Genomic DNA, 25203 nt, shown 5'->3' with positions numbered 1-25203 from the left:
TCTGAGCCAGCTGTGTAGCTTTGCCTTCCATCAGCATAACAAGAGGATTAGAATGTCATTCCCCACCTCATTCTGATCTATAAGTCTGTGTTATGTGGGTATAACTCACTGACATATCTGTTATTATGAATAGACTATTCACTTCTGCTGCTATATTATAGTTCTCACCTTTTATATTATCCATGAGAGCACATTTTAAATCTTTATTGTTCTGTTAATTATTTAACCCAGGAAGCACATTTTTTTAGAGTCTGCTAAATGCCAGGTACAGTTTTAGTTGCTAAGGATATAGCAGTAGACAAAATAAATAAAAACCCTGCTGTCATAGTTTTTTTTTTTTTTTTTTTTTTTTTTTGAGTTGCTGTGGTAAAACACTCTGATAAAAGCAACCTATGGGAGAAATGGTTTATTTTGGCTTTTAATTCGTAGTTATATTTGTGGTTTAATTCGTAGTTCACCCATCTTGGCTGAAAAGTCAAGGTTGCAGGAACTTGAAGCAGCTGGTCATGTTGAATGCACTATCAGGAAGCAGAAAATGATTGATGAATGCTTGTGCTCAGTTCATTTCCTCTTTTTCTTAAGATCCACTGTACCAGCCCAGGGAATGGTGCCACCCTCAGTGGCTGGGTCTTCCCACCCGAGTTAACCAAATAGAGGTAATTCCCCAAATATCCTGAGAAGCCTGTCTTCCAGTTACCCTAGACTTAAAGTTGACATGTGGGATTAATCCTTAAACCTGGCTTGAAGGAGTCTTAATTCTGCTTTGGGAAGAAACCTTCCATTTCTTAGATGTTATTTTTTGAGGTAAAGTTAATAACTTCTCTTTTAACTAGTACCATGATCTTCTAAAAGGGATTATAAAATAAATTGTAGTAACAACTGCAGGAAATCAAAGCTATTTTCTTTGGATTTTTTCCTTTGAGACAGAATCTCACTATATAGCCTGGGATCACCTAGAATGCACTGTGTGTTCACTGATAGCTTTGAATTCAAGATGCTACTGCCTGAGGCTTGTATGTGATGGGCCTGTAGCCATACTTGGCTTTTGCTTTTTATTGTGTAAGCATTGGTGATCAGATCTGAAATTTTAGGCATGTGTGGTATAAATTAATTTCCTAGACTAGCAATTTATTAAATATACATACATAGATCACTGGAAGGTAAGGAAAACAATACTGCTGGCTTTGCTATATTGGTAGGACTGAGTGGAGGTATCAGACATTAATTAAAAGCATTGTATACTGTTTGGGCCATAGTAAGAGCTCAGCAAATGTTAGGAGTATTGCTGGTCATTGCTGTCAATGATGAGGAGAGCTAGCTGTGGTTTGATAGTAAAGTAAGCACATCATTACTAATAGGGCTCCCTAGGTCCACCTTTTCAGCATAGGCATCTGGTTAGAACTTATTTTTATTATTTTAATGGATTTTTTACTCATTTCATTTGAAAAGACCCATAAAAGTGTCAGAGAATTTTCTAGAGTTCTTTGCATATTCAGGTTGCTGGCTGAGGACCCTGCCATCACTAATCATTGTAGGAAGAACTCTTGGGTCTATCTATACACTGTAGGAAATACAAATAGCAGTTTGTGATACATTTTTCCCTGAAATTCTGTTTGAAACATTTTGTGTAGCTTAAGGAACTGTGTCTGATTTGATTGCAAAAGTTATAATAGCTACTGAGATGTATTTTTTCTCCCCTTTCTCGATTCATTGCACTAATTTGTTGTTCAGTTGGTAGAGTGTGGGCATTATTGTCATCTCCCTCCAAAATGTTATCAAGAAATGTTATCTTTTCATTCCAGCAGTTTGCAATAAAAATTTCTGACACGAAAGGGAATAAAATGGTCTATTTGGTGATAAATAAATAATACTATGGCTTTTGCCCTGTGTCAGCATCAGAATCATTCCAAAATTTAATAATCTGAGCATAAACACATTCATAGTATGTCTCCAGCACTTGGTTTACCTGTCTATTATATGCTGGTTGAAAAGCTGTACTTTTAGCAAAACATCTGATCAATTTAGTAGTTGGGGGACTTAGACTCTGGCTAATTTGTTCCAGCTATATCTGGTGGCAGGATGATGTTGATTAATGAGCCACCACTGTTCCTTTCCCAACCTCATCAGCTCCACCTCTACTGCCATACCCTCTGGTGCTTTCCTGTTCCTTTTCATATAAAGACTAATCACTTTACCAATGTACTTTCCCATTGCTTATGGAGTGTTTCTTGTGTAGAGCATGTTTCAGAACTTAACGTAAGAACATTCAGTTCTTTCTGTGGTTCTGTGATACATTTTATGAAAGTTCATAGTCTGAAAAAATGCAAAACAACCCCCCCCCCCATGTTTTACTGAACTGCATAAATCAGGTAATTCAAGACTTTTTTTCTTTTTAAAGTTTTGTCTTCATTCTTAATTAAGGATGTTTGGATTTTTTCCCCCGATGGATCTGTGGTTCTTAGAGCTAAAAGGAACTCTGCAGATAATGTTTAAAGCCCTACACTGCTTCTGTTTTCTGACTCTTGATTTACAGAAAGCTGTTCTCTATATTAACAGGTTGTAGTCACCTCTGTTTTCCTTTAAATTTATTTTTTTTAATATATTATTTGTATGTGTGTGTGCCTGTGTGGGGATGCACATATGTGTGTGGAGATCAGTGGACAATTGTGTAGTGTGAGTTCTTTCCTTCCAGCTTTACATGCGTTCTGGGGATTTGTGACAGCATCTAGTCATATGTGGCTATTTAAATTGAAATTAATAATAATAAATAAAATAAAATTAAATTAGCATCAGTTGCCTTATTTCATATATGCCCATGGAACTTTGAGCTGCTGTACTAGGATGACACAGACAGACTATTTCCAAAGTTACTGGAATCTCAGTTAGTAGCACTGGGATAGGTGGCTGGAGTATGAACAGAAGACTGGGCTGGCACGAAACATGAAGTGTAGGATCTTGGTTATTTTTTAGACTTGTGAGTAAACACACACTCATCTTTGAACTCTTCATTTTATTGAAGTTTTCTACCCAGTATCTTTCGTAGGGGTGTGTTTGTGGATAGATAGTGTTTAAATTTGGTTTTATCATGGCATATCTTGTTTTCTCTTTATGTGCTGATTAGAAGTTTGCTGGATATAGTATCTGGGTTGACCTATGTGGTCTCTTAGAGTCCACAGGACATTTGCACAGGTTTTTAGAGTCTCTGTTGAGAAGTCAGGTATAATTCTGATCAGTCTGCCTCTATATGTTACGTGGCCTTTTTCTTTTCTTTGTTCTTTATATTTAGTTTTTTGATTATTATGTGGCAGGAGGATTTTTTTTTTCTGCTCCAATCTGTTTGGTGTTCTATAAGCTTCCTTTTTTAAACATTTAAAAAATTATTTATTTTTATTAATTATAATTTATTCAGTTTGTATCCCAACTGTAGCTCCCACCCTCAGTCCCTCTCAATCCCACCCTCCCTCCTCTTCTCCACCAATGCTCCTCCCCCAGTCCACTGATAGGGGAGGTCCTTTTCCCCTTCTATCTGATCCTGGTCTATCAGGTCTCCTCAGGAGTGGCTGCATTGTCTTCCTCTGTGGCCTGATAAGGCTGCACCCCCCTCAGGGGGAGGTGATCAAAGAGCAGGTCACTTAGTTCATTACAGAGACAATCCCTGTTCCCATTATTAGGGAACTCACTTGGACACTGAGCTGCCATGGGCTATATCTATGCAGGGGTTCTAGGTTATCTCCATGCATGGTCCTTGTTTGGAATATCGGTCTCAGAAAAGACCCCAGGGCCCAGATATTTTGGTTCTGTTGCTCTCCTTGTGGAGTTCCTGTCCCCTCCAGGTCTTTCTATCTCCCTCTTTTTTCATAAGATTCTCTACACTCTGCCCAAAGTTTGGCTATGAGCCTCAGCCTCTGCTGTGATACCCTGATGGGTAGAGTCTTTCAGAGGCCCTCTGTGGTAGGCTTTTGTCCTGTTCCCTGTTTTCTCCCTCTTCCTATGTCCATCCCGTTTGCCTTTCTGAATGAGGTAAGCTTCTTGTATGTTTATAGGCATCTCATTCTTCAGGTTGGGAAATTTTCTTCATGATTTTGCAGGGAGTGTTTTTTGGGCCTTGGAGCTGGGAGTCATTTCCTTCTTGTATTCCTATTATTCTTAGATTTGTTTTTTCCATAGTGTCCCAGATTTCTTGGATGTTTTATGTCAGAAACTTTTTAGATTTAACACTTTCTTTGATCAATGAATTGATTTCTTCAGTTGTATCTTCTATGCATAAGATTTTCTTTTCCATGTCTTTTCTGTTGACGATGTTTGCTTGAGGTTTGATTGTATTTTCCTGTATTTCTTTAAGAGATTTATCCACTTCCTCTTTAAATGCCTCTATCATCTTTACAAGGTTAGATATAAGGTCATCTTCTTGTGGTTTGGCTGTGTTAGAACATCCAGGGCTTGCTGTAGTAGTTTAGCTGGGCTCTGGTGGTACCATATTGCCTTGGCTCTTGTTATTGCGTTCTTACGCTGGCCTTTAGCCACCTGATTTTTCCTGGTGCTGGCTGGCCACTGGGTATGCAGGCAGCATTGTTGGCCAGGAAATGCGGCACAGAGGAATGGTGCAGTTTATCTTTGTTTGCTTTACTTTATGGGGACTTGGCAGGCAGAGGATTCATGGGAGGGGTCTACCCTGGATAATTCTGGTATTGGCAGGGTTTCTCGGGTGAGTAGATAGAGCAGTGGGCCTGACAGTTGAGGTCAGGGGACAGCACTCACCTCACCTCTGCAGGGTATGCCCCAGGGGGACATGGTAGGCAGGGGATTGGTGGCAAGGGGTCTACCTGTACGTTTCTGTATCCTACAGGCCTCCTTGGTAAGGCAGGCAGATCTGTGGGCTGGACAGTGAAGCTCTGGTACTTTGTTTTTTAAAAGCTGTGCTTTTCTTTTTCTTTCTTCTTTTTTTCCCCTTTTAGTTGGAACGGTGATTCCTTGATGATCCTTCCTTGGGCTGAGCATAAACACCGAGCTGAAGATTGGTGCGAGCAGTTGGAATGCAGGCAAGTGTGAACCAGCACCAGGGGTCTTCATTTCTTTGTGCTATGGGTAAATAGGTGGCCCTATGAAAAACTGAGCCATGTGGGCCTCCTTGGGAGTGTTTCCTAATCCAGATTATTTTTGAGGCGTTTTAAAATAATACTAGTGCCTGGAATATATTAAAAAAATATTGAGAAAATACCAAATGTTAAAAGGGAACTGTTTAAGCAATGATATTACAACTCCTTACTTTAAGATATTGTCTTCCAATCTACCAAATGAGCAGATATATTTTTATAGTTATAATCACAGTGTATATGCAATTTTATTCTTAGTTAAATTTTGTTTTTCAGTTTCCTAAGACTGTACTTAGGACAACCTAAGAATATGGAGGTGTCAAGTGCAACATATGGGGGATGCATATAGTGAGCTGTGGGGAGGACATGCAGTAGGGGGTACATTTGAATGCCTATATTCTCCACTCATTAGAAATAGAAAAAGGACCCTTCACTTGTCCTCCTCCTTCACTTTCCTTCCATGAGACAAGATATTTATCCTTTGTGCCTGCAGACTGCCATTTGAGTTACCAATCTTCCATGTTACTGGATGTCTGGAAAAGATGGTGAAATGTTTCTCTGAAGACCCAAGCTCTTAGGAAACTTTCACATTTCTACCCCATCTCCTTCATGTAGAAGTTTGTAGGGTTGTTGGTCCCCCCCCCACCTTTGGAGAAATGAAGTCACCTCTAGATCCTGAGGTATGGTCTTCAAAAGTTTGGTCACTACCTGGACACAGTGTAGCTAACAAATGAACAGGTCCTGTCACATCCATAGAGCTTTCTGGACATCTGAGGATAGATTCTGCTAGATGGAACGAAATGAAGAGGAAAATATATTGATAGTGGAACAACAACAATGAAAAAGAGATATCATGCAGAAAAAGAGAACATTTCAAAATTACAACTAATGTAATCCAGGAGATAAGTTACTGTAACTTATACAAATAAAATAAATAAACAAATAAACCATAGCCACCATGTTCCAGGAAATAACTACCCCCCAGCCACAAAGATGGGCCTTGTATACTCAGTGGGTCACAAAGGTGTGGATGTGGTAAAGGACTTGTAGAGTGTGAATAAGAGAGGTGTGGAGGTGACCAGAATACATTAGAGGTGTGTATGAAGTTGTCAAAGGAAAAGCAGAAAATCTTAAAAGAACCTACTTTATATACCACAGGACTGTATAAAATAGGAACAGGACTAAGAGAACTTGCTTACAGGAATTCAGAGATAGAATAGTATACAAAAATTACGAGTCTAAGATAGACTCGTTAGTATCAAGGCATTTCCTTAGAAATTAGAATAAGTATACAGAGCTAGGATATAATATATTTAATAAACACTTTATAGGCACTAAAAAGATGACATAGATGATAGAGGAGAAAAATTTAAGAATAATTATAATTTGAAGATTTTGAGTTTTTTTTTTTTAGATTTTGAGTTTTCATATTGAATATTCTTTAAAGCATTTCACTCCGAGATTCTAGAATATCAAGAATATATTCTTTTAAATATAATAAAGATATATTCTTTTAAAGATAAAGATATTTCATGAAAGGAATTAAAAATCAAAATGACCTGGAATATAGTGTGATGGCATTGAAGGGGTGGAATAGAGATCGATTGCTTACTGAGTAGAGAGCTGGGAGTGCCTGTGTTTAATGTTTCATGGAGCAGGATGTTTTAGCAAGGACTGCTGAAAAGGAACATTCAGAATAGATGAGAAGAATCCTGACTCTATGGTTAGAATGAAAGGCAAGTGAGCTTCCTGGAGAATGCTGTTTATTCCTATCAAAGGATGTGAGGGGATTGTGAGGGAAGGCTGAACTCAAAATTGCTGCTGGCTATTTGTCTTGCTGCAATGAGGCAGATTTAATAGATTCCAGAATGGCTGGCATGGGCATTGTGTGCAGTGCTGGGGAGAAATCTCTGGTAAGCATGGTAATCACACTGGGAGAGGGGTGGAGCAAAGGACTCACGCATATGGAGCTCTCCTGCAACAGGAGTTAATGCACAGTAAGTGGTCTCAGGCATGTGATAAATGGCCCCAATATTTATGGGCTCAGGGCTTGAGCAGATATCAGCTGCTAAGAATCTCAACACAAAATAGTGAGTGTAAATAAAATTAAGAACCTGATTTGTGCTGGACTTTTAAGTTTTCACAGCATTTTGCTGAATATTATCTCCATTATTTTAATGAATAAAAGGGGTCTATGTGCACTTTAAAACTACCTACACAACTTTCACATTGCTGATAAGATTGTTCTCAGATTTGGTTTTGAGCTCCAAGCTCTCAACTGTTTAGTGCTCACACTAATCAGCCACCTTTACTGTCACATCAACTCACTTGAGACCCGGAAGTTCTTCCGAGAAGCTGGAGTTCATTTTTATTCTTTTGTTACTCTTTCCTTTGGAAGGCAGTCACCCACCGTTCCCTGTGTAAACAGTTCTCATAGTTTGTGATCATTGAGTAGGCTCCTCTAAGATGTCTTCTCCTCACAGGTGACAGGGAATGCTGTCACGAGGCATGTGCTGTGCAAGAGCAGTTAGTGACATATTGCTGGGGCCTGGTAAAAGTGCCCTATCAACACCAAGGAAGTGCATTTCTTATTTTCATGAAAACTAAAAGCAAGATTTCTTAATTCAAGTTCCAACTGTAAACCTTTGAGAACAGTTCCTACCCATGGCTCTTGACCTGCGTAGGTGCTTTGATTTGGTTGGTTGGCAGAAGCAGCAAGTTGTGTGTATTCTGTAAAAAGCTTTTCAGCTTTTGTTGCTTCCTACCTGGTTAAGTTGTAACATAGTGGTTTTGATTTATTTTCCATTCTGGATTTTGAAGTCAGGGAAATCAGTGAGAAAATGTTAAATTTCCCCAAATGTCCCATTAACCTGCAAATTTGCACATACACATGAGAAAATACCCCCTCCCTCAGATACCCCTTCTCTTTAACTAGCTCTCTTTTTATCCCTGTCTCTCATTTTCTGCAGCATTCCAGATAGTTATTAATTGTTCCTGTCATGCCTTGCAGAATGGTGGTGGAACCGAGCCTCCAAGATGACAGTGAGTTCCTGTATGCTGCACAGCCTGAGCTCCTGCAGTACAGGACACCCCAGCTTACGGTGGAGAAGGTGATGGATTGGTATCAGAGCAGAGCAGAGGAGATAGAGCACCATGCTGGGCAGGTGAGGGGAGAGAGCACCGTACCACTGCTCCATGGTGTTGGCGGGGCTTGGTCCTTAGGATTCAGGACCAAGGATCCATGCAGTATACATGAATAGCTGGCCAGAAATCTCAGGTGTAATTCATAGGGGTGAACGGCGTATTCCTTAGCGCTCCCGTCCATTTGCCCTTTGCCCGGAAGCTTTTGTAACTTGGATTCTTACAAAGCAAACCCATGCAGGAGAAGTTGTTCAAAATCAGCCTTTAAAATGTGAACTATAAACAATGGTATGTGCTGTTTCTGTTTTTCTCTATATTTTAGTAGATGTATTACCTTGTCAGTTTAACAGATTACATCAACATAGAAAGAAATGTTTGGTTACTGTCCAGTTACAGTGTGCAAACACGGGCGGCTGTGCCTTTTCAGGAACTTGCTTCCAAGTGCTTTCTGTTTTCATTAGGCTTATGCGTGACTTCACAACTCTGCATTTTTATTGGTCGTGGTTTTCTGTAGTGGTCTCCCTCTGTTGCAGAGTAAGTGTCTGTGATGAGGGTGAGAACTAAATTTATCTGAGGCTGTAAGGACAAATTGGTGTTGTTAAGGATTATGCTGGTCTAGTAAATTGGCAGTTGTAGGCTCTCTTGTAAGAACCATGACTTCACGAGCACTGAGTAGTTGGCTAGGTTTCCAGTACTAGGGTATGATTTCCCTCCTGCTGAGCACGTCTTAATTCTACTTAGAGAGCTCATGGTTACTTCTGATGTCTGTGTGCCACTACTGCACCGTTAGGGTTACTGAGCCATGCTGGTCCTTGTGGTACATGGGCCTTAGAGTTGGGTAGGACTGTTGCTTCCTTCCTTCCTTTGGAAGCTTGCATGGCACCTTCTGCTGCTATGAAAGCTGCTCCTCTGGGAGGTGGCTTTCAGGTCAGTTCTAGTTCAGCGCCTCTGTGCTCTGTGTCTTCAGTAATAGGGGCTTCCTGCCTTCCTCTATAAGGTGGGAGTTTTAGCAGCTATGTGGAAACTTTGTTTTCTCCCTAGTTTACTATGCATCTGAAGCTACTCTGTTAAGAGAGAGTAGTTCTTAGACATTGAAAATCCCCTTGAGGAAGCTAGGGATGATGATAAAGCAAAGGGACTTGGGTTACTTTGTATTTAGTTGGCTATGTCCTGTCCTGTCTTTCATTATTTAACAGCACTCATAATGACTTTTATCTTTTTGGCTTCATGTAAGGTACTGACATGTCATGTCGTTTGTGCTGCAATCAAAGTGATATCTATTGACATTGATTTTATCTTCTTTATTTTTAGAGTTTAACTGACATGGGACTTCTTTTTCCTTAGTGCCTATAAACGCCTTCAGCACAACCTTTTTGTTGCTCTAGGGAATGTTCATGGTGGTAAATTTTACCCAGAAAATGCTCCAGCTTGTGGAGCATTCCTGTTGGTTGCATTGGTGTCTGTTTTCCTTTGACATTTTGTAGCTTGACTTTAAACATGTTTACTCTAGGAAACATTGGGGAAGACAGCAAACACAAATGATGTTCCAAATGTTCCTTGTGCAGCTTTTGTGTATTACTCATCATGGTTGTTGAAATATTTACTATTTTTATTTTTTTAAATATAATTTTTTAATTTATTACAGTTTATTTACTTTGTATACCAGCTGTAGCCCTACCCTTGTTCCCATCCAGTCTGCCCTTTCTTCCTCTCTCCCTCCCTCCCTCCCTCATCTCCTCCCATACTCCTTCCCCAGTCCACTGATAGTGGAGGACCTCCTCCCCTTCCATCACATCCTAGCCTATCAGGTCTCATCAGGACTGTCTTTCATAGTCTTCCTCTGTGGACTGGTCAGACTGCTCCCCCCTCAGGGGAGGTGATCAAAGAGCCAGCCACTGAGTTCATGTCAGAGACAGCCCCTGCTCCTTATTAGGGAGCCCATTTGGAGACTGAGCTGCCATGGGCTACCTCTGTGCAGGGGTCCAGGTTATCTCCATGAATGGTCCTTGGTTGGAGTCTCAGAAAAGAACCGTGGGCCCAGATTTTTTGGTTCTGTTGTTCTTGTGAAGCAAGTTTACATTCCTATCAGCAATGGAGGAGGGTACCCCTTTCTCCACATCCTCTCCAGCGTGTGTTGTCACTTGAGTTCTTGATCTTAGCCATTCTGATGGGTGTAAGGTGAAATCTCAATGTCATTTTGATTTGCATTTCCCTGATGGCTAAGGATGTTGATCATTTCTAAGTGTTTCTCTGCTATTTGATATTCCTCTATTGAGAATTCTCTGTTTAGCCCTGTACCCCACTTTTTAATTGGATTAATTGATTTGTTGCTGTTTAACTTCTTGAGTTCTTTATGTATTCTGGATATTAGCTCTCTGTCAGATATAGGGGTGGTGAAGATCCTTCCCCAATCCCTAGGCTGTTGTTTTGTTCTGACTACAGTGTCCTTTGCTTTACAGAAACTTTTCAGTCATGAGGTCCCATTTATTGATTGTTGATCTTAGAGCCTGTGCTGATGGTGTTCTGTTCAGGAATTTGTCTCTTGTGCCAATGAGCTCAAGGTTCTTCCCTACTTTTTCTTCTGACAGATTTAGTGTGTCTGGTTTTATGTTGAGGTCTTTGATCCACTTGGATGTTAGTTTTGTGCAATGTGATAAGTGTGGATCTGTTTGTATTTTTCTACATGTAGACATCCAGGTAGACCAGCACTATTTGTTGAAGATGCCATCTTTTTCCATTGTATGGTTTTGGCATCTTTGTCAAAGATCAGGTTTCCATCAGTGGGTGGGTTTATTTCTGGGTCTTTTATTCGATTCCATTGATGCCCCAGACTGTTTCTCTGTCAGTACCATGCAGTTTTTATTACTGTTACTCTATAGTACAGCTTGAGATCAGGGATGGAGATCCCTCCAGAAGGTCTTTTATTGTAGAGGATTGTTTTAGTAATTCTGGGTTTCCTGTTATTCCAAATAAAGTTGAGAATTTTTCTTTCAAGGTCTGTAAATAATTGTGTTGGTAACTTGATGGGACTTGCATTGAATCTGTTGATTGCTTTTGGTAAGGTGGCCATTTTTACTATGTTATTCCTGCCAAGCCATGAGCCTGGGAGATCTTTCCATCTTCTGATATCTTCTTCAATTTTTTTCTTCAGAGACTTGAAGTTTTTTTTTTTTTTCATACAAATCTTTGACTTGCTTGGTTAGAGTTACACCCAGGTACTTTATGTCCTTTGTGACTATCGTGAAGGGTGTTGTTTCCCTAATTTCTTTCTCAGCCCATTTGTCTTTTGTATACAGGAGAGCTACTGATGTTTTTTCTTTTCTTTTTTTTCTTTTTTTTTTTTTGTGTGTTAATTTTGTATCCAGCTACTTCGATAAAGGTGTTTATCAGCTGTATGAGCCAGTGTGGAAAGGAAGTCCAAGTATCACTATTTGCATATGATACGATAGTATACATGAGTGAACCTCCAAATTCTACTATTTTCTTTGCAGAAAACTCTTCCTCCTGGGCTCTGATCATAGCTTAGATTTTTCTTGTTCTTATTTATCATGGTCCTGTGGCTTCTGTTTGTTGGCTTGCCCCTAATCACTATTCCATATGGTGCTGCTGTTGTCAGTAATCTTGCCTACACATGTGGCTCGTTCAGATCTTCTCAAATATTGCTCTATGATTTATTCTTCAATGTTGTCTGTAGCCATCTAAGTTTCTCTCACTGTAGATATTGTTGTCTTGCATTTTGACCTTCATTTGTGATACTTGTACTGAGATTCTACATGAGTCATAAGGGCTCCTTAGCAGCACACGTGCAACACAGAATTCACTCACTTCTTGTGAGTCTTCTCTCGTCCTCATCCACGTCTTCTCATGATCTCTTGTGTTCATTGTCTTGATTGGAGTCACACTGTCATTTCGTTTTTGTCAAGCACACAGGGAGTGTTCAACAAATATTCACTCCGTGTGAACATGTGAACACACCAAGAAATTAGTGAGCAGTGTATTGCTTGCAGGATTCCTCACCACTGAGAGCTGTAGTTCTCCTGAATGCTCATTCTGCTTTCTGTTCATTTGTGATTAGTCATTCTCATCAATTCATCCTTCAGTCAGTACTGAGTATTCCTCTGAGTATAGATGTTTATGTTATGCTCCTGTGAAACTCTGTCATCCAGCCACATGGTTAGTGCCAGCCTAAAATGAGAGCAGTTATAGTTACCTACCTGTGCCCCTCATAGTTGGGCCCACTCACATTTCCTTGTGGATTGGAAGAGATTGCTCCCTGGCCCAGCCCTTTCATGAAGATATGTAAGGTAGAGACAGTTCCATATAAGGTAGAAACGAGACACTTTGCTGAAGTTTCTCTAAATTAATCATTTCCTGTAAGTGGCTCTACTTGACATCATTGGTTCACTTAGTGTGACATGGATAGAACCTTTCCGTGATCTGACTGAAACCATTGTCCTGTCTGTGGTGACTGGGTATTTGGTATGTTTCCTCAGGAAAAGTCAGCCAGCACATGTTCCAGTGGAAACCTTTAGTCAGGTGTCAGTTACTCCATTCACACCCTTGGATGGCAGAGGCCTCTTTCACCCCTTTGAATTTCTGACACCTAGATTGGCATTAACTCTCATAGGCCCTTCATTTATTTTAGACTAGGAACAGGAGAGGAAGGTGGTCAACTGGAGGGTGGTAGCATATAAGTTTGATCAGGGAATTGAGGATAAATTTGCAAATAAAGGGAATGTTGTTCTTTGTTTTTGCTAAGAAATAAATATTTATTGGATGGTTGCAGATGGCTCAGCACTGAGCAGGGATGCCTGCAGAGCAAAGCTTCATCTGAGAAGCACAGTGCTGTAGAGAAAGTACAATTAATTTTTCTTTGTCACTACTATGTATGCCACATTTTCCTCTGCTTTTGTTATTCTAATGTTGTAAGAATTAATATGACTCTCACTCCCTTTATATCTGTGTTGTCAGTACATCTTGCTGACTGATATATTTGAAAAGGTTTGATGTTGATATATTTGATAAGGAACACTGACACCTTTGGAGTAACACCCATCCTAACTAAGAAAGACACTTTATAGAGATATGTATATTTTATTCTGCCTTGGAGGCTTTCACTTTGACTTGGGTAGGAGCTTACTGTCACTTTTTAATTTTAGGTGGACTGTGCCTTATCTCTTGTTCGTCTTGGAGTGGAGCGCCATATTCCTGGCTTGCTAGTTCTCTGTGATGATTTGGTGACTCTGGAAACACTGGTTTATGAAGCTGGCTGTGACTTCACCCTCACTCTGAAAGACTTGCAGCAGATGAAAGACTCTGAAAAACTGAGATTATTGATGGAGCATGTGGGTAACACCTAACTCTTCTTTTTGAGCACCCCTGTGGGCTTCCATTGCTGTGTGGGTCACAGGCCAAACAGGAAATGTCTTCTTATCCCAGTAGTATAATAAAGAAGGAATAGTTCCTTTACTTTGAAAAGTAAAATGTTTGAGTAAATTATAGCAGCGATATAAAACTGTTAGCTATTTTTATACCTTGGTTTTTAGTTTTGACCCAGCTTTTCTGTTCTTTCTTACCTTCTTTTTTTTTTTTTTTTTGCCTCTGTCTGTGTTTCTTCTCATTTCCATCTGCCATATCTTCATTTTTCTCAATAATTTCTTTTTCTTAGCAGCTGTTCATTGAAATTTGGTTTGTATTGTGTAAGATTCTTTTCAAGAGTTATAGGTTTTATGTCAAGCATAGTTGAACAGGCTTTTAATCCCAACACGCAGGAGGCAGAGGCAGAATCAGAGGCAGGTGGATCTTTGTGAGTTTGAAACTAGCCTGTTGTACGTAGTGAGTTCCATGATGGGCTATGTAGAAAGACTGTATCTCAAAAACCTACATACATACATACATACATACATACATATCTAGATGGATAGGTAGATGGATTGGTGGGTGGATGGATGAATGGATGGATGGATAGATAACAGTCGTAGGTTTAAATCCTGGGGTAATTGATGCTGTGGCTTTAAAGATGCTGGACAAAATGACCCATGTCATAAAGGAGAAACAAGGAAAAGACAAAGGAGTTTGGGGGGAAGCTTGAGGCTTTTAGTAGTGAAATTCTATTCCCAAGTGGCTTCTTTCTAGGGCACATCTGCTCCTCTGTCTCAGTGTCTATGTGCTTTTTTTCTTCCTTTTTTTTTTTCCCTCTTTTTCTGGGTAGAACCTCTCTTTGCTATGGAGGGCCTCGTGCCTGAATAGCATTTATAGCATGCATGTTTTCTAGCGTATGGCCTCAGCCTGTGGGACCCTAAGTCAGTTTCAGTCTGCACAGATGGGATGTAGAGTTATAGCCACTGACGCCTGCCAACCTCAGGAGTAGGGAAGGCATCCTCCTGGCAGCAGTTAGGCCTAAAGTGTGAGGGAGCTTCAGTGCTTTAGAAAGTTTTGGACTCCCACAGCTTAACATTAGTCGGACTTGTCTGGTATAGTACAATATTGAATTTATTGCTTGCTTGTTGTGCTTAATTATACTTACAGTGTTCTGAGGACAATTATGTCACCAGTGCCTACCAGTGGATGGTTCCCTTTCTCCACCGCTGTGAGAAACAGTCTCCTGGTGCAGCCAATGAACTCCTAAAAGAATATTTAGTAACCTTAGCTAAAGGAGACTTGAAACTTCCCTTGAAGATATTTCAGCATTCTAAACCTGATGTAAGTAGAAACTCTAAATTTTCCAAATTCTCTACATTTCTTTCTTTAGTCTGTAACATTAGGTTCAGGTATAAATTTTTGTAATCAGCTTCACAGAGAAATTTCTTTAAGTAGAAAATAATTGGTTTTTTATTTTTATTTTAAAAAATGTTCCAGCATTGTTTATGTACATTTTTTCAAAGGTTTACACAAGTGTGGTTATTTTGACTTATTCCATATTTCTTGTGTGTTAGTACTCAGAACTGTAGTTAGAAGTCTTGATCTCTAACTATTGAAGGCCTTTTACTCACATTAACCCATTTAGTTTTTTTTAGTAAGTGTAGGAAGTGGAGGGGGATATGTGCTGTAAAGTGTTGATGCAATTGCCTAGTGTTCTTGCCCAGCATTATTTATGCTGTCACCAATAAGCAAAAGTGTCTTCTCTCAGGAACGTCCAAGAAGTTTATGAAGGTCTTTAGGTTCTCATAAGGATATCCTCAATCACCCTGATACTCCTACAGCAGCAGAAGTCTGCATGTGTAACTTTGTTTCTCCACTTTTCGGTTTGCTCGAAGGAAAGCCATTTTGTTATGTGCAAATACTGTGGCATTGTGAAAATCTCTTAGTTCTGTTAAAGATAAAATATGCTATGCGGTGACTTCCATTTCATTGGCATGGGGCTTTAAGCAAGGTGGCCCAGTCCCTGGGACAGTGTCATCAGGCCAGAGTTTAAGCCAGAGGCATTTCAGACTTCTTTATACTGGCCTGTGTTAGAAACGTGAACCTCACTAAGATAGTCACGGCATTTGAGTAAACTAAACAGGAAGGAAAGCATTGCTATTTCTTAGACATTTCTGGGTTTATAAAATAGTCATCTGTCTGAAGAGCCTCTGTTCATTGGTTATTTAAAGTTTCCCATCTTCTCATAATCAGCTTATACCTTAATGCCTGGTTTTACATTTGGGGTGAGCCCTGGTGGGTGCTTATGGCAGCAGAATACTGCATGTGATGCAGGATGGATTGACTATGAATGTTTCATGAGGAACAAAGAATTGACTTTAAATTCTTTCCTGCAATCTTGTTTGTGATAGTTCTTTCATATGGGATCTTGTAAATCCTTTGTGTATGGTTGGCTTTTTGTTGTTTTTACTTGGAAATTTAGCATGTGTTTTTGAATAAAACATGTAGCCATTTATCTTTCTTCAAATACATGATCACTAGGCAGGTGACAGGGATGTTAGGCTCTTTTTTTTCCATGACCTCCTCCATATTTCTCAGTGTTAGCTTCCTGCAACACAGGTTTGATGGAGTCATAATCTGTGGAAATGTTCCCCGTGGCTTGGGATTGTGTTCTGGCCAGCACTGGGCCCTTTAGAGTGACTTGGATGGATCTTTGCTTCCAGTCCTCCTCTTCATCCTTATTCTTCCCCCAAAGCACATGAGGCCATTCACAGAGGACTTAAGTCTTTTCCTCACCAGGGCTCTTTTTCAGCCTTCTGTGTTACTGGGCTAATTCCTTCATTTAGAAATGATTCTCTCCCTCCTTCTCATTTACTTGATAAGTAGCTAACTATTTTGTGGTCCTATTCCTTTAGATATTCTCTGAAATCCTCCATGATTTCTCTGTACTTTGATAGTTTTTTTTTTTACCTGCCTCTATTATTATTATATCTTTACTTATTCTTCTACTAAGAAAGTACATGTATGACAGCTTCTCTCCCTCACTTTACATCTTTTCCTGTAGGTATTGTGAGTATCTGCTAGATGCTCAAATCCATTAACACATTGTTATCAGAATCTCCTTAATTTACTTTGCCATAAAAGGCTGCTAATAGGGCTGGGCTCTCACTCAGTGGCAGAATACTTGCTGTGCACACTCAAGACTATAGCTCCAAGATCTTTTTTTTTTAAATAATTTTATTAATTACAGTTCATTCACTTTTTATCCCAGTTGTAGCCCCCCTATCCTCTCTCAATCTCACCCTCCCTTCCTCTTCTTCTCCTATGCCCTTCCCTCAGTCCTATGATGGGGAGGTCCTCCTCCTCTTCTATCTGACCCTAGTTTACCAGGTCTCATCAGGACTGGCTGCATTGTCTTCCTCTGTGGCCTGGTAAGGCTGCTCCCCCCTCAGGTGGAGGTGATCAAAGAGCTAGCCCCTGAGTCCATGTCAGAGGCAGCCCCTGTTCCCATTACTAGGGAACCGTCTTGGACACTGAGCCGCCATGGGCTACATCTGTGCAGTGGTTCTAGGTTATATCCATCAATGGTCCTTGGTTTGAGTATCAGTCTCAGAAAAGACCACTGGGCCCAGATTTTTTGGTTCTGTTGCTCTCTTTGTGGAGCTCCTGTCCCCTCCAGGTCTTTCTATCTCCCTCTTCTTTTATAAGATTCCCTGCACTCTGCAAAAAGTTTGGATATGAGTCTTAGCATCCACTTTCATATACTGCTGGGTAGAGTCTTTTAGAGGTCCTCTGTGGTAAGTTCCTCTCCTGTTCCTGTTTTCTCCCTCTCCGACGTCCATCCCGTTTGCCTTTCTGAATGAAGACTGAGCATCTTACCTAGGGTCCTCCTTTTTGATTAGCTTCTTTAGGTATACAGATTTTAGTTTGATTATCCTATATTATATGCCCAATATCTACTTACAAGTAAATATATACCATATGTGTCTTTCTGCTTCTGGGATACCTCACTCAGGATGATTTTTTCTGGTTCCCACCATTTGCCCGCAAATTTCATGATTTCCTTGTTTGTAATTGTTGGAGCTCCAAGATCTTACTTCATACTTTCCTATTTGTTTCTGTGGCTCTTTCTGTATTCATTTACTTTGCATAAGCTTCCCCCATAGTTTCTGTGGTGGGGTAATGTAAGCTTTCCATGTATGCTAATGGCTTTACTCTTCCCTTAGGATGGTGGCTGGTAATATCTTGGCCTGTATTATAGATATGAAAAATGAGATAGCATTTGCTTATTTGTGTGTGTGTGTGTGTGTTTCATAAAATACTACAAGAATAGGAACCTGTGCTTTGCAGTTGGAAACAAATATTCTAAACAGAAAGAAGCTGAGGTGGCCATTTCTGTGCTTCAGAACTAGAGTGTATTCTGTGAGTGCCACTGCATTGTACTTGGTGACTCAGTAGGACGGCAGTGCAGTGTAGTTAATGAATAACTTGTAATGCTATTTAATGTCACTGCCTTTATTATTTGTTATTTGCATCTTTGTATCTGGAATAGGTCATAAATTGAACAGTCTGATTTTGCAGATGAAACCTGTGAGTTACAAATGATCTTTTCTAGCTGATTCTGTAATTAAAGTGTGATTTCATTTAGAATTATTAAATACCTTAAAAGTCTGCAAGCTACAGAAAAATCAAGATTTGTTTCTTTGCCTGATTAATGGCACTGTTTAATATTCTATTGACAGTGGTGCTGGGATATGGAGAAACTGACTTTTAGTACAACATACTTTAATTTCTCTAGCTGCAGCAGAAAATTATTCCTGACGAGGACCAGCTGATGGCAATAGCACTTGAGTGCATCTATAACTGCGAACGAAGTGACCAGCTCTCCCTCTGCTACGATATCTTAGAATGCCTTCCACAAAGGGGATGCGGGTAAGGAGGAAGCCAATCTTATTGAATCTTCTTAGTCTAGTGCTAAAACAAAGGCACTGCTTTTCGAAGTGTTCATCAACAGAAAACTTTGAGACTATGAGAAAAAAGTCTGGGGTGGCTCAGTGGTGGGCTGCATGTTCAGTATTCATGTGGCCCTGAGTCTATCCCATATAGAGAAGAAATTAAAATTGTCACCTTGGTCTCTGTTACTAAATGGGAGTTCTTCTGTAATTATAATTTCTGTTGTCATTCCATTAAGTGTGATCATTACACATTGAAAAACAAGAAACACCAGTACTGTAATAAGAATCCTTTGAAAGTCAAGAGCAGTGAAAAAAAATTATGGACTACTTGTATTTATTCTGTGAGTTCTTCTATCTTAGTCTGTAGTCTCTCCCTGGTTATCATGTAGCGGTCATCCCTTACTCTCCCTTTGCAGTCTAGCTCCTAAGTGTCCCGCATGGATGCTCAGTGCAAGCCAGCAGCCGTGTCAGCACCCCTTTGTACTTCAGTGAAGGTGCTCAACTGCTCTGGTCTTCAGCTCCTGCAGTAAAATTGAATATTGAGACAGGAAGGCTTCTGTACTGTAGGTTTCTTCTGTCCTTGTGTTTTCTATCCCTCTTCTCATGTCAGGGAAATGTTCAGTTTTTCCTAGATGGGTGATAGCAGTCACCACATTTTCCATCCACACTGAAACACTTGTTCCCATATCCTTGGATATGGGGAAATGATGAATGGAAGATGATTTTGGCATAGGAGCAGAGTATTATCCCAGAGGCTGACCTGATTTTTAAGCCTCATAGGTGAAGTTTGTCTTCACAAAGTAGTGGATTGGCTGCCTTCAGGTTTACCCAGCAACTACAAGAGCATCACTGTCGGTCCCCATCCCTGTCTGGTGAACCAAGGCACACTGGGTTCCACAACATCCCTCAAGAAAAGGAGTCCTGTTTCAACTGCTTAATCCAAATCGCATCAGTCTTTTGGGCTGAACTTGTGGCTTACAGCTAATGCAGATGCTATGCAGACTTTTCCTGAATAGATGTAAATAAGAGCTTTCCCCATACAGGGTGCCAGCGATTGACCAGAGGGCGATTCTTTTTTTTGTTGTTAATTTAATTTAATTTTATTAATTACACTTTATTTACTTTGTATCTCCCCATAAGTCCCTCCCTCCTCCCCTCCCGATCCCACCCTCCCTCCTCCTTCTTCACACATGCCCCTCCCCAAGTTCACTGATAAGGGAGGTCATCCTCTCCTTCCTTCTGATCTTAGTCTATCAGATCACATCCGGAGTGGCTGCATTGTCATCTTCTGTGGCCTGGTAAGGCTGCTCCCCCCTCAGTGGGAGGTGATCAAATAGCAGGCCAATCAGATTATGTCAGAGGCAGTCCCTCTTCCCATTACTGTGTAACCTACTTGGACACTAAACTGCCATGGGCTACATCTGTGCAGGGGTTCTAGGTTATCTCCATGCATGGTACTTGGTTGGAGCATGAGTCTCTGGGAAGTTCCCTGTGTTCAAATTTCTGGTTCTGTTGTTCTCCTTGTGGAGTTCCTGTCCTCTCCAGATCTTACTATTTCCCACTTCTTTCATAAGATTCCATGCACATTGCCCAACAGTTGGCTATAAGTCTCAGCGTCTGCTTTGATAGTCTGCAGGCCAGAAGGCGATTCTAAGTTCAGCTTTGTGAACTAATGAGTTTGTTGGTCTTGCTTATGAACCTAGAGCGTGTGTGTGAGTGGAGTATGCCCTTTACACAGCTTACGTGGTCTAATACCTCCTAAGACCATAGACCATGTACCGCTGGGCAGAATGACATACAGTTGATGTGGAGGAGCAGGGTGTGGCTGATTGCTGAGCTGAGGGTCTGCTGACCTTCTCCACTCCTTTCGTCTTTGAGAGGCTGTCAGTAGGCCCAGTCCCAGGGTTTGCTCCTGAGCTATCACAGCTTCTCAGATGAAATGGTGCTGGATGCCATGCTCACAGAGTGGTGTTCATGAACAGGGCATAGAGGGACAGATAGGAGTCCTCAGGGGAGCAGTCTGCTGTGCAGAGGATGTCACATCATTCATGAGGCAACTGCTTTTTGCACTGTGAAAAGCCATTTAATGTCATTTAGAAAAACAAATTGTTAAGACAGGCCCCATTGTACTATAAAGGAGCCTATGGGACGTATTCCTCTCCTAATTTGCAAGTATAAGGTAATGTATGAATACCTTAGTTGAATACCTATTTGAAATGAATCATTTTTAGACAGTATACAGTTGTTTGGTGCCTACTTTTCCAATATTGGATACCTGTCTTCACAAAATAAATGTAGCCTGCCTTTCTTTCTCTTTCTTTCTTTCTTTCTTTCTTTCTTTCTTTCTTTCTTTCTTTCTTTCTTTCTTTCTTTCTTTCATCTTTCCTTTTTCTTTTTTCCTTTCTTTTTTCCTCACTTCCTTTTTCTTTTTTGATGGTAGAAATGTTTTTGACACAGGGTTTTATATAGTTCATACTAGCCTCAAACTCTCTATGTAGATAAGGTTAGTCTTGAACTTGTGACATTCTAATCTTTGCCATCCAAGTTCCCTAATTATCACCCTGCTTAGCTCACAAAGAAATACTTTTACAGATAATTTTCTTCGGCTTCTTTTTGCTTACCTCCTGTGCTGGTTTGTGTCATCTCGACATACACTAGAGTCTCAGTTGAGAAACGGCCTTCATCAGATTGGCCATTTTTGATGTGTATGGGACAATTTCTTGATTGTTGATTGATATGGGAGGGTCTAACCTACTGTGCGTGGTGTCACCCATAGGTGGGTTGGCCTGAGGTGTGTAAGAAAGACAGCTGAATAAGCTAATGGAAGTAAGCCTATGAACAGCATCCTCTGAGTGGTTTCTCTTAATTCCTGCCCCCCTGGTTCCTGCCTTGAGCTCCTGTGCTGGTTCCTCTTGATAATGACCTATAATTTGTAATGCAAGTAGGCCCTTTCCTCTCAACATTGCTTGTGTTTATTGTTTTCATAGTGACAGAAAGCAAGCGAGGGCATCTCCTTTACAATATTACACTTCTAATTTCATAGTTAAATTAACTGTAAGTGATATAAAATCATCGCTGATTGGTCTTTCTACCACTCTTAGTGTTTCAGCCATCATGGTTATGTGAACATTGTCAGAGCAAGGTGTGACTGTTTCTTCTAATTTAGCATTCTCTTTTCCCTGGATTGGATGATTCCTGCTTCTTTTGATTTTTGTTTCTCTAGCTCCTGACAGAACCACAAGTGGTCAGAAGTACTTCATTATCTTTCTGCTCCTTCTTTTCCTTGCCCCCATCCCCTCACAGGATTTGCCCTTTATCTTTGGTGTGAACAGTTCTTTCTGCTTTTTAGCTCTTATCTGGGACATGACCTCTCCTTTGCGTATTGCCTTTTGCCTTCTTCTGTAATGTAGCCACTTGTTTCAATGGAATGAATATAGTCTCAAAGAGCTTCTCATCCAACATTGCATGGGCAATGTCAGAATTATACCTTCACACTAAGGTAGCTGTTTTGACTCTTCATGGAATTCTAAATTCCTCTTTCTTTCCCTGGGGCTTCTGAATACCTTCCTTTTTCCTGTCCACACTGTAGAGGAATCTACAGTGTTTTGAAGCTGGTTCTTATACAAGGCTTTTACCCTTGTCCACAACTTTACTATCTCATGGTCAGAACATCCCGGGTGTTCTGAAATTGACTAAGGTTGGATTTTGTTGTGAATTTTACCTCAGTGTGTTGGTTATTGGTCTGTTTCATTCTCAAAACTCTTCAGACCTGGGATGAGAAGACCTCGTGGCATATTCCTAAATAGTCCTATATTTTCCTTGATGAGTTTATTTCTTCTCCCTTCTCCACTGCCTCCACATCTTGTTCTTTAAAGGTTAGGTCTGCCAGATTTGGTATTTAATTGTAGATCTTATTTGTTCATGTATTTGTTTGCATCTCTTTTTATTCTTTTCCTCACATTTTGACCTTATATGAATTGAGCTGAGAGTTCTTCAATTTTATCTTCTAAGCTAGCTTTTGAATTTTGATATTTATTTTGGCTTTTTAAGCTCAATGAACTGTTTCTTGTTCATTTAAAAACAAACCTATGAGTTTTAGTCCCAAATACAAAGATAGACACTCTCCTCCTTTCTTCCCCCACTCCCCATTACCCAGCTTTCCCCAAGAGCATAGATAGATAGCTTCCTCCCCTTTACCCAGTCCTACCAAGAGTGTAGACACCCTCCTCCCTGTGATCCAGCTCTACCTAAAGCTTTGCTTGTGTGTATTCTGTTTGCACCTGGACCTTTACTCTGTATGGTTTCATTTTGAGTAATTCTTGACTGTTGTGGTCAAGGGAAGGCACTAAGTGATGGGAACGAATTAAATCATGATGGCTACAACAGGTTTTATATGAAGAGGTTTATTAGGTGGATATAAAGAGAGGGAGAGAAGGGAGAGCAGGACATGATGGGGGGAAGGAGAGAGGGAGGGAAAGAGAGGAAAGAGAAAGGGGGCACCTGGAGAGAGAAAGGGTAGAAGGCCAAGAGGCCAGGAGCAGGAGAGACCAAGAGAGAAAGGACCAAGAGGGAGACCACATGTTAGGTTGTCCCTTTAAGGGGCAAGGTAACCACACCTTACAGGTGTGGCCACCTGTCCGGTGACACATGATGACATCATAAGTTGCTAGGCAACCCAGAAGTAGGTTTTGTTCCAGAATCCTAACATTCTAAGGTGCGGTGCTTTTACTCTGTACCTCTTCCTCATTACTGCTTGACCTTTTGAATAAGATTATATTTTTAAAATTTAAATATTTTTTTGCAAATTTCATCCATAAGTACTGTGCTTATATCATTTCTACCTTTTTTCTTAACTTCTATGTTTCCTCTACTTTTTTCAAATATTGACCTCTTGTTCATTAATTATTATTATTCTTATTGTTACACACATGCATACACAGTCAATAACTGTTCATGATTCTTTTTATCTTGAAGCATTATTAAGTCAAATGTACTATAAAAATTAGTTTCTTGAATCTCCAACAGAGAGTTATGTTTGATTCCACTAATTTAGTCATAATCTAGTGAATTGATTCAGTGAGACAGCATAGGTGATTCTACTATATGCTTTTGGGTGTGACCAGAGATGGGCCTGGTAGTTACCTAATGCTATCAGTACCTCAAAGAAATAATGTAGGACCTTGGAGGTCTTGTATAGTTCATAGGAAATAAGCCTCCCATTTTTCTTTGACAGTGTTGTATTATCTTGTGTAAGAGAAACACCTTTTTCTCCTTCTTATAGTTTATATTTTATTAAAAACCCACTTCTAACCCTAATTTTTATTTCTTTAGGCATAGTACGAAGGTAACCACATCACTTCATGACATGGTAGACCAACTGGAAAAAATTCTCAGGTGAATGAAAAAGACAACTTTTTTGTTCTGTGCTTACTAAGGTGTGTGTTGGCCATATAACCGGGGCCTTCCTGTCAGTCATGTCCAGTTTCACTGTGTAGTCCTGTGACTGTCTCTTGAGTATTTTCTCAGTGATGCGTGCACTATAATAGCATGCTGGGATATGAACCTGATAAGCCTGTGTGTATGTGGCATGCACATCTGCTGTGCTCCCCAACCCCATATCTCTCCTCCTCTGTGTAGTTTTTGCTGGGGTGTAGAACTCACTGTATATATCAGGATGTGTTTGAACTCATGGATAATCTTCCTGCTTCTGTCACTCCTGTCTTTATATTACAGATGTGTGCTTCTTTTGCTTGTCTGTATGTTTTTTTAAAAAGCATTTTGCCATGTAGCTCAGGCTAGCTTCAAACTCGCAGCAGTCTTTGTGCCTCAGCATTATTGTGTTAGGGTAAGAAGTATGAGATGCCATTCCCAGATAAGCCTATATTCAAGTCTAAATATTCCCACTCACCAGCTATGTAGACTTTTGAACCTATGGCTTTCTTATCTGTAATTGTTATTTCATGAAATGATGAAAGTGCTATTTGATTAAGAAATTAAAGTTCCTCGCACTTTCTAGGCACACAAGAAATGTTAATTTATACAGCAACAGTTGCATCAGTCAGCAAACAGTGTCTATTACACTGATAAGACTTGGAGCACAGTGGTATGTTTGACTGACTATTGGGGTAATATCAAGCTGTGTTGGAACTTTAATGCATCTTTGTTGGTATATTCTTACTTTTATAATGAAATGTTGAGTTTGAGCCATCATTCTCTGAGACTGAAATATTTTGGAATTTACTAGCATTCATTTTTATGTATATATACATATTGTAATTCTTTAATACTACACTGTAAATGAAATTGAATACAAACTAGGAGCTGGGAGTATAGCTCAGTTGGTGGAGTGCTTGCCCAGTGTGCACAGAGCTCTGACCCCCATGTATGCCTAAAACACATGTGTGGTGGCCTGTTGTAGTAATCCCAGCACTAGGAGGTGGCGGTAGGAGAGTCAGGAGTTCAAGATCATCCTAAGGTGTGTAGGAAGTTCATGGCCAGCCTGGAATATGTGAGACCTTGCGTCAATAAGAAATGAAAAAGGGAGGAGAGAGAGGAAGCAATATATAATTATTGATGATATCATTTTATTAATAGTGTGTATATAGAAAAGCATCATTATTTGGAGACTATTTACTCTTTTTTGTTCACTCAAA

At 40.1% G+C, this 25203-nt stretch overlaps 1 protein-coding gene across 3 annotated transcripts in view; it reads left to right on the top strand.

Annotated features, from left to right (window-relative positions):
* Nbas (NBAS subunit of NRZ tethering complex) overlaps positions 1 to 25203 on the top strand; it is a 299994-nt gene that overhangs the window by 85526 nt on the left and 189265 nt on the right. For all 3 annotated transcript variants that reach the window (XM_055625644.1, XM_055625653.1, XM_055625635.1), the window contains exons 22-27: positions 4956 to 5039; positions 8104 to 8257; positions 13394 to 13579; positions 14763 to 14936; positions 18394 to 18527; positions 23882 to 23944. In XM_055625644.1, coding sequence (XP_055481619.1) covers positions 4956 to 5039; positions 8104 to 8257; positions 13394 to 13579; positions 14763 to 14936; positions 18394 to 18527; positions 23882 to 23944 — 795 coding nt within the window. The remainder of the gene's footprint in view (positions 1 to 4955; positions 5040 to 8103; positions 8258 to 13393; positions 13580 to 14762; positions 14937 to 18393; positions 18528 to 23881; positions 23945 to 25203) is intronic.

Source organism: Psammomys obesus, unplaced genomic scaffold (assembly GCF_907164565.1).
Source record: "Psammomys obesus unplaced genomic scaffold, mPsaObe1.curated_primary_1811, whole genome shotgun sequence".
Lineage (NCBI taxonomy): Eukaryota > Metazoa > Chordata > Mammalia > Rodentia > Muridae > Psammomys > Psammomys obesus.
The sequence above is the reverse complement of the archived record's forward strand: the minus strand, read 5'-3'. Positions and strand labels throughout refer to the sequence as shown.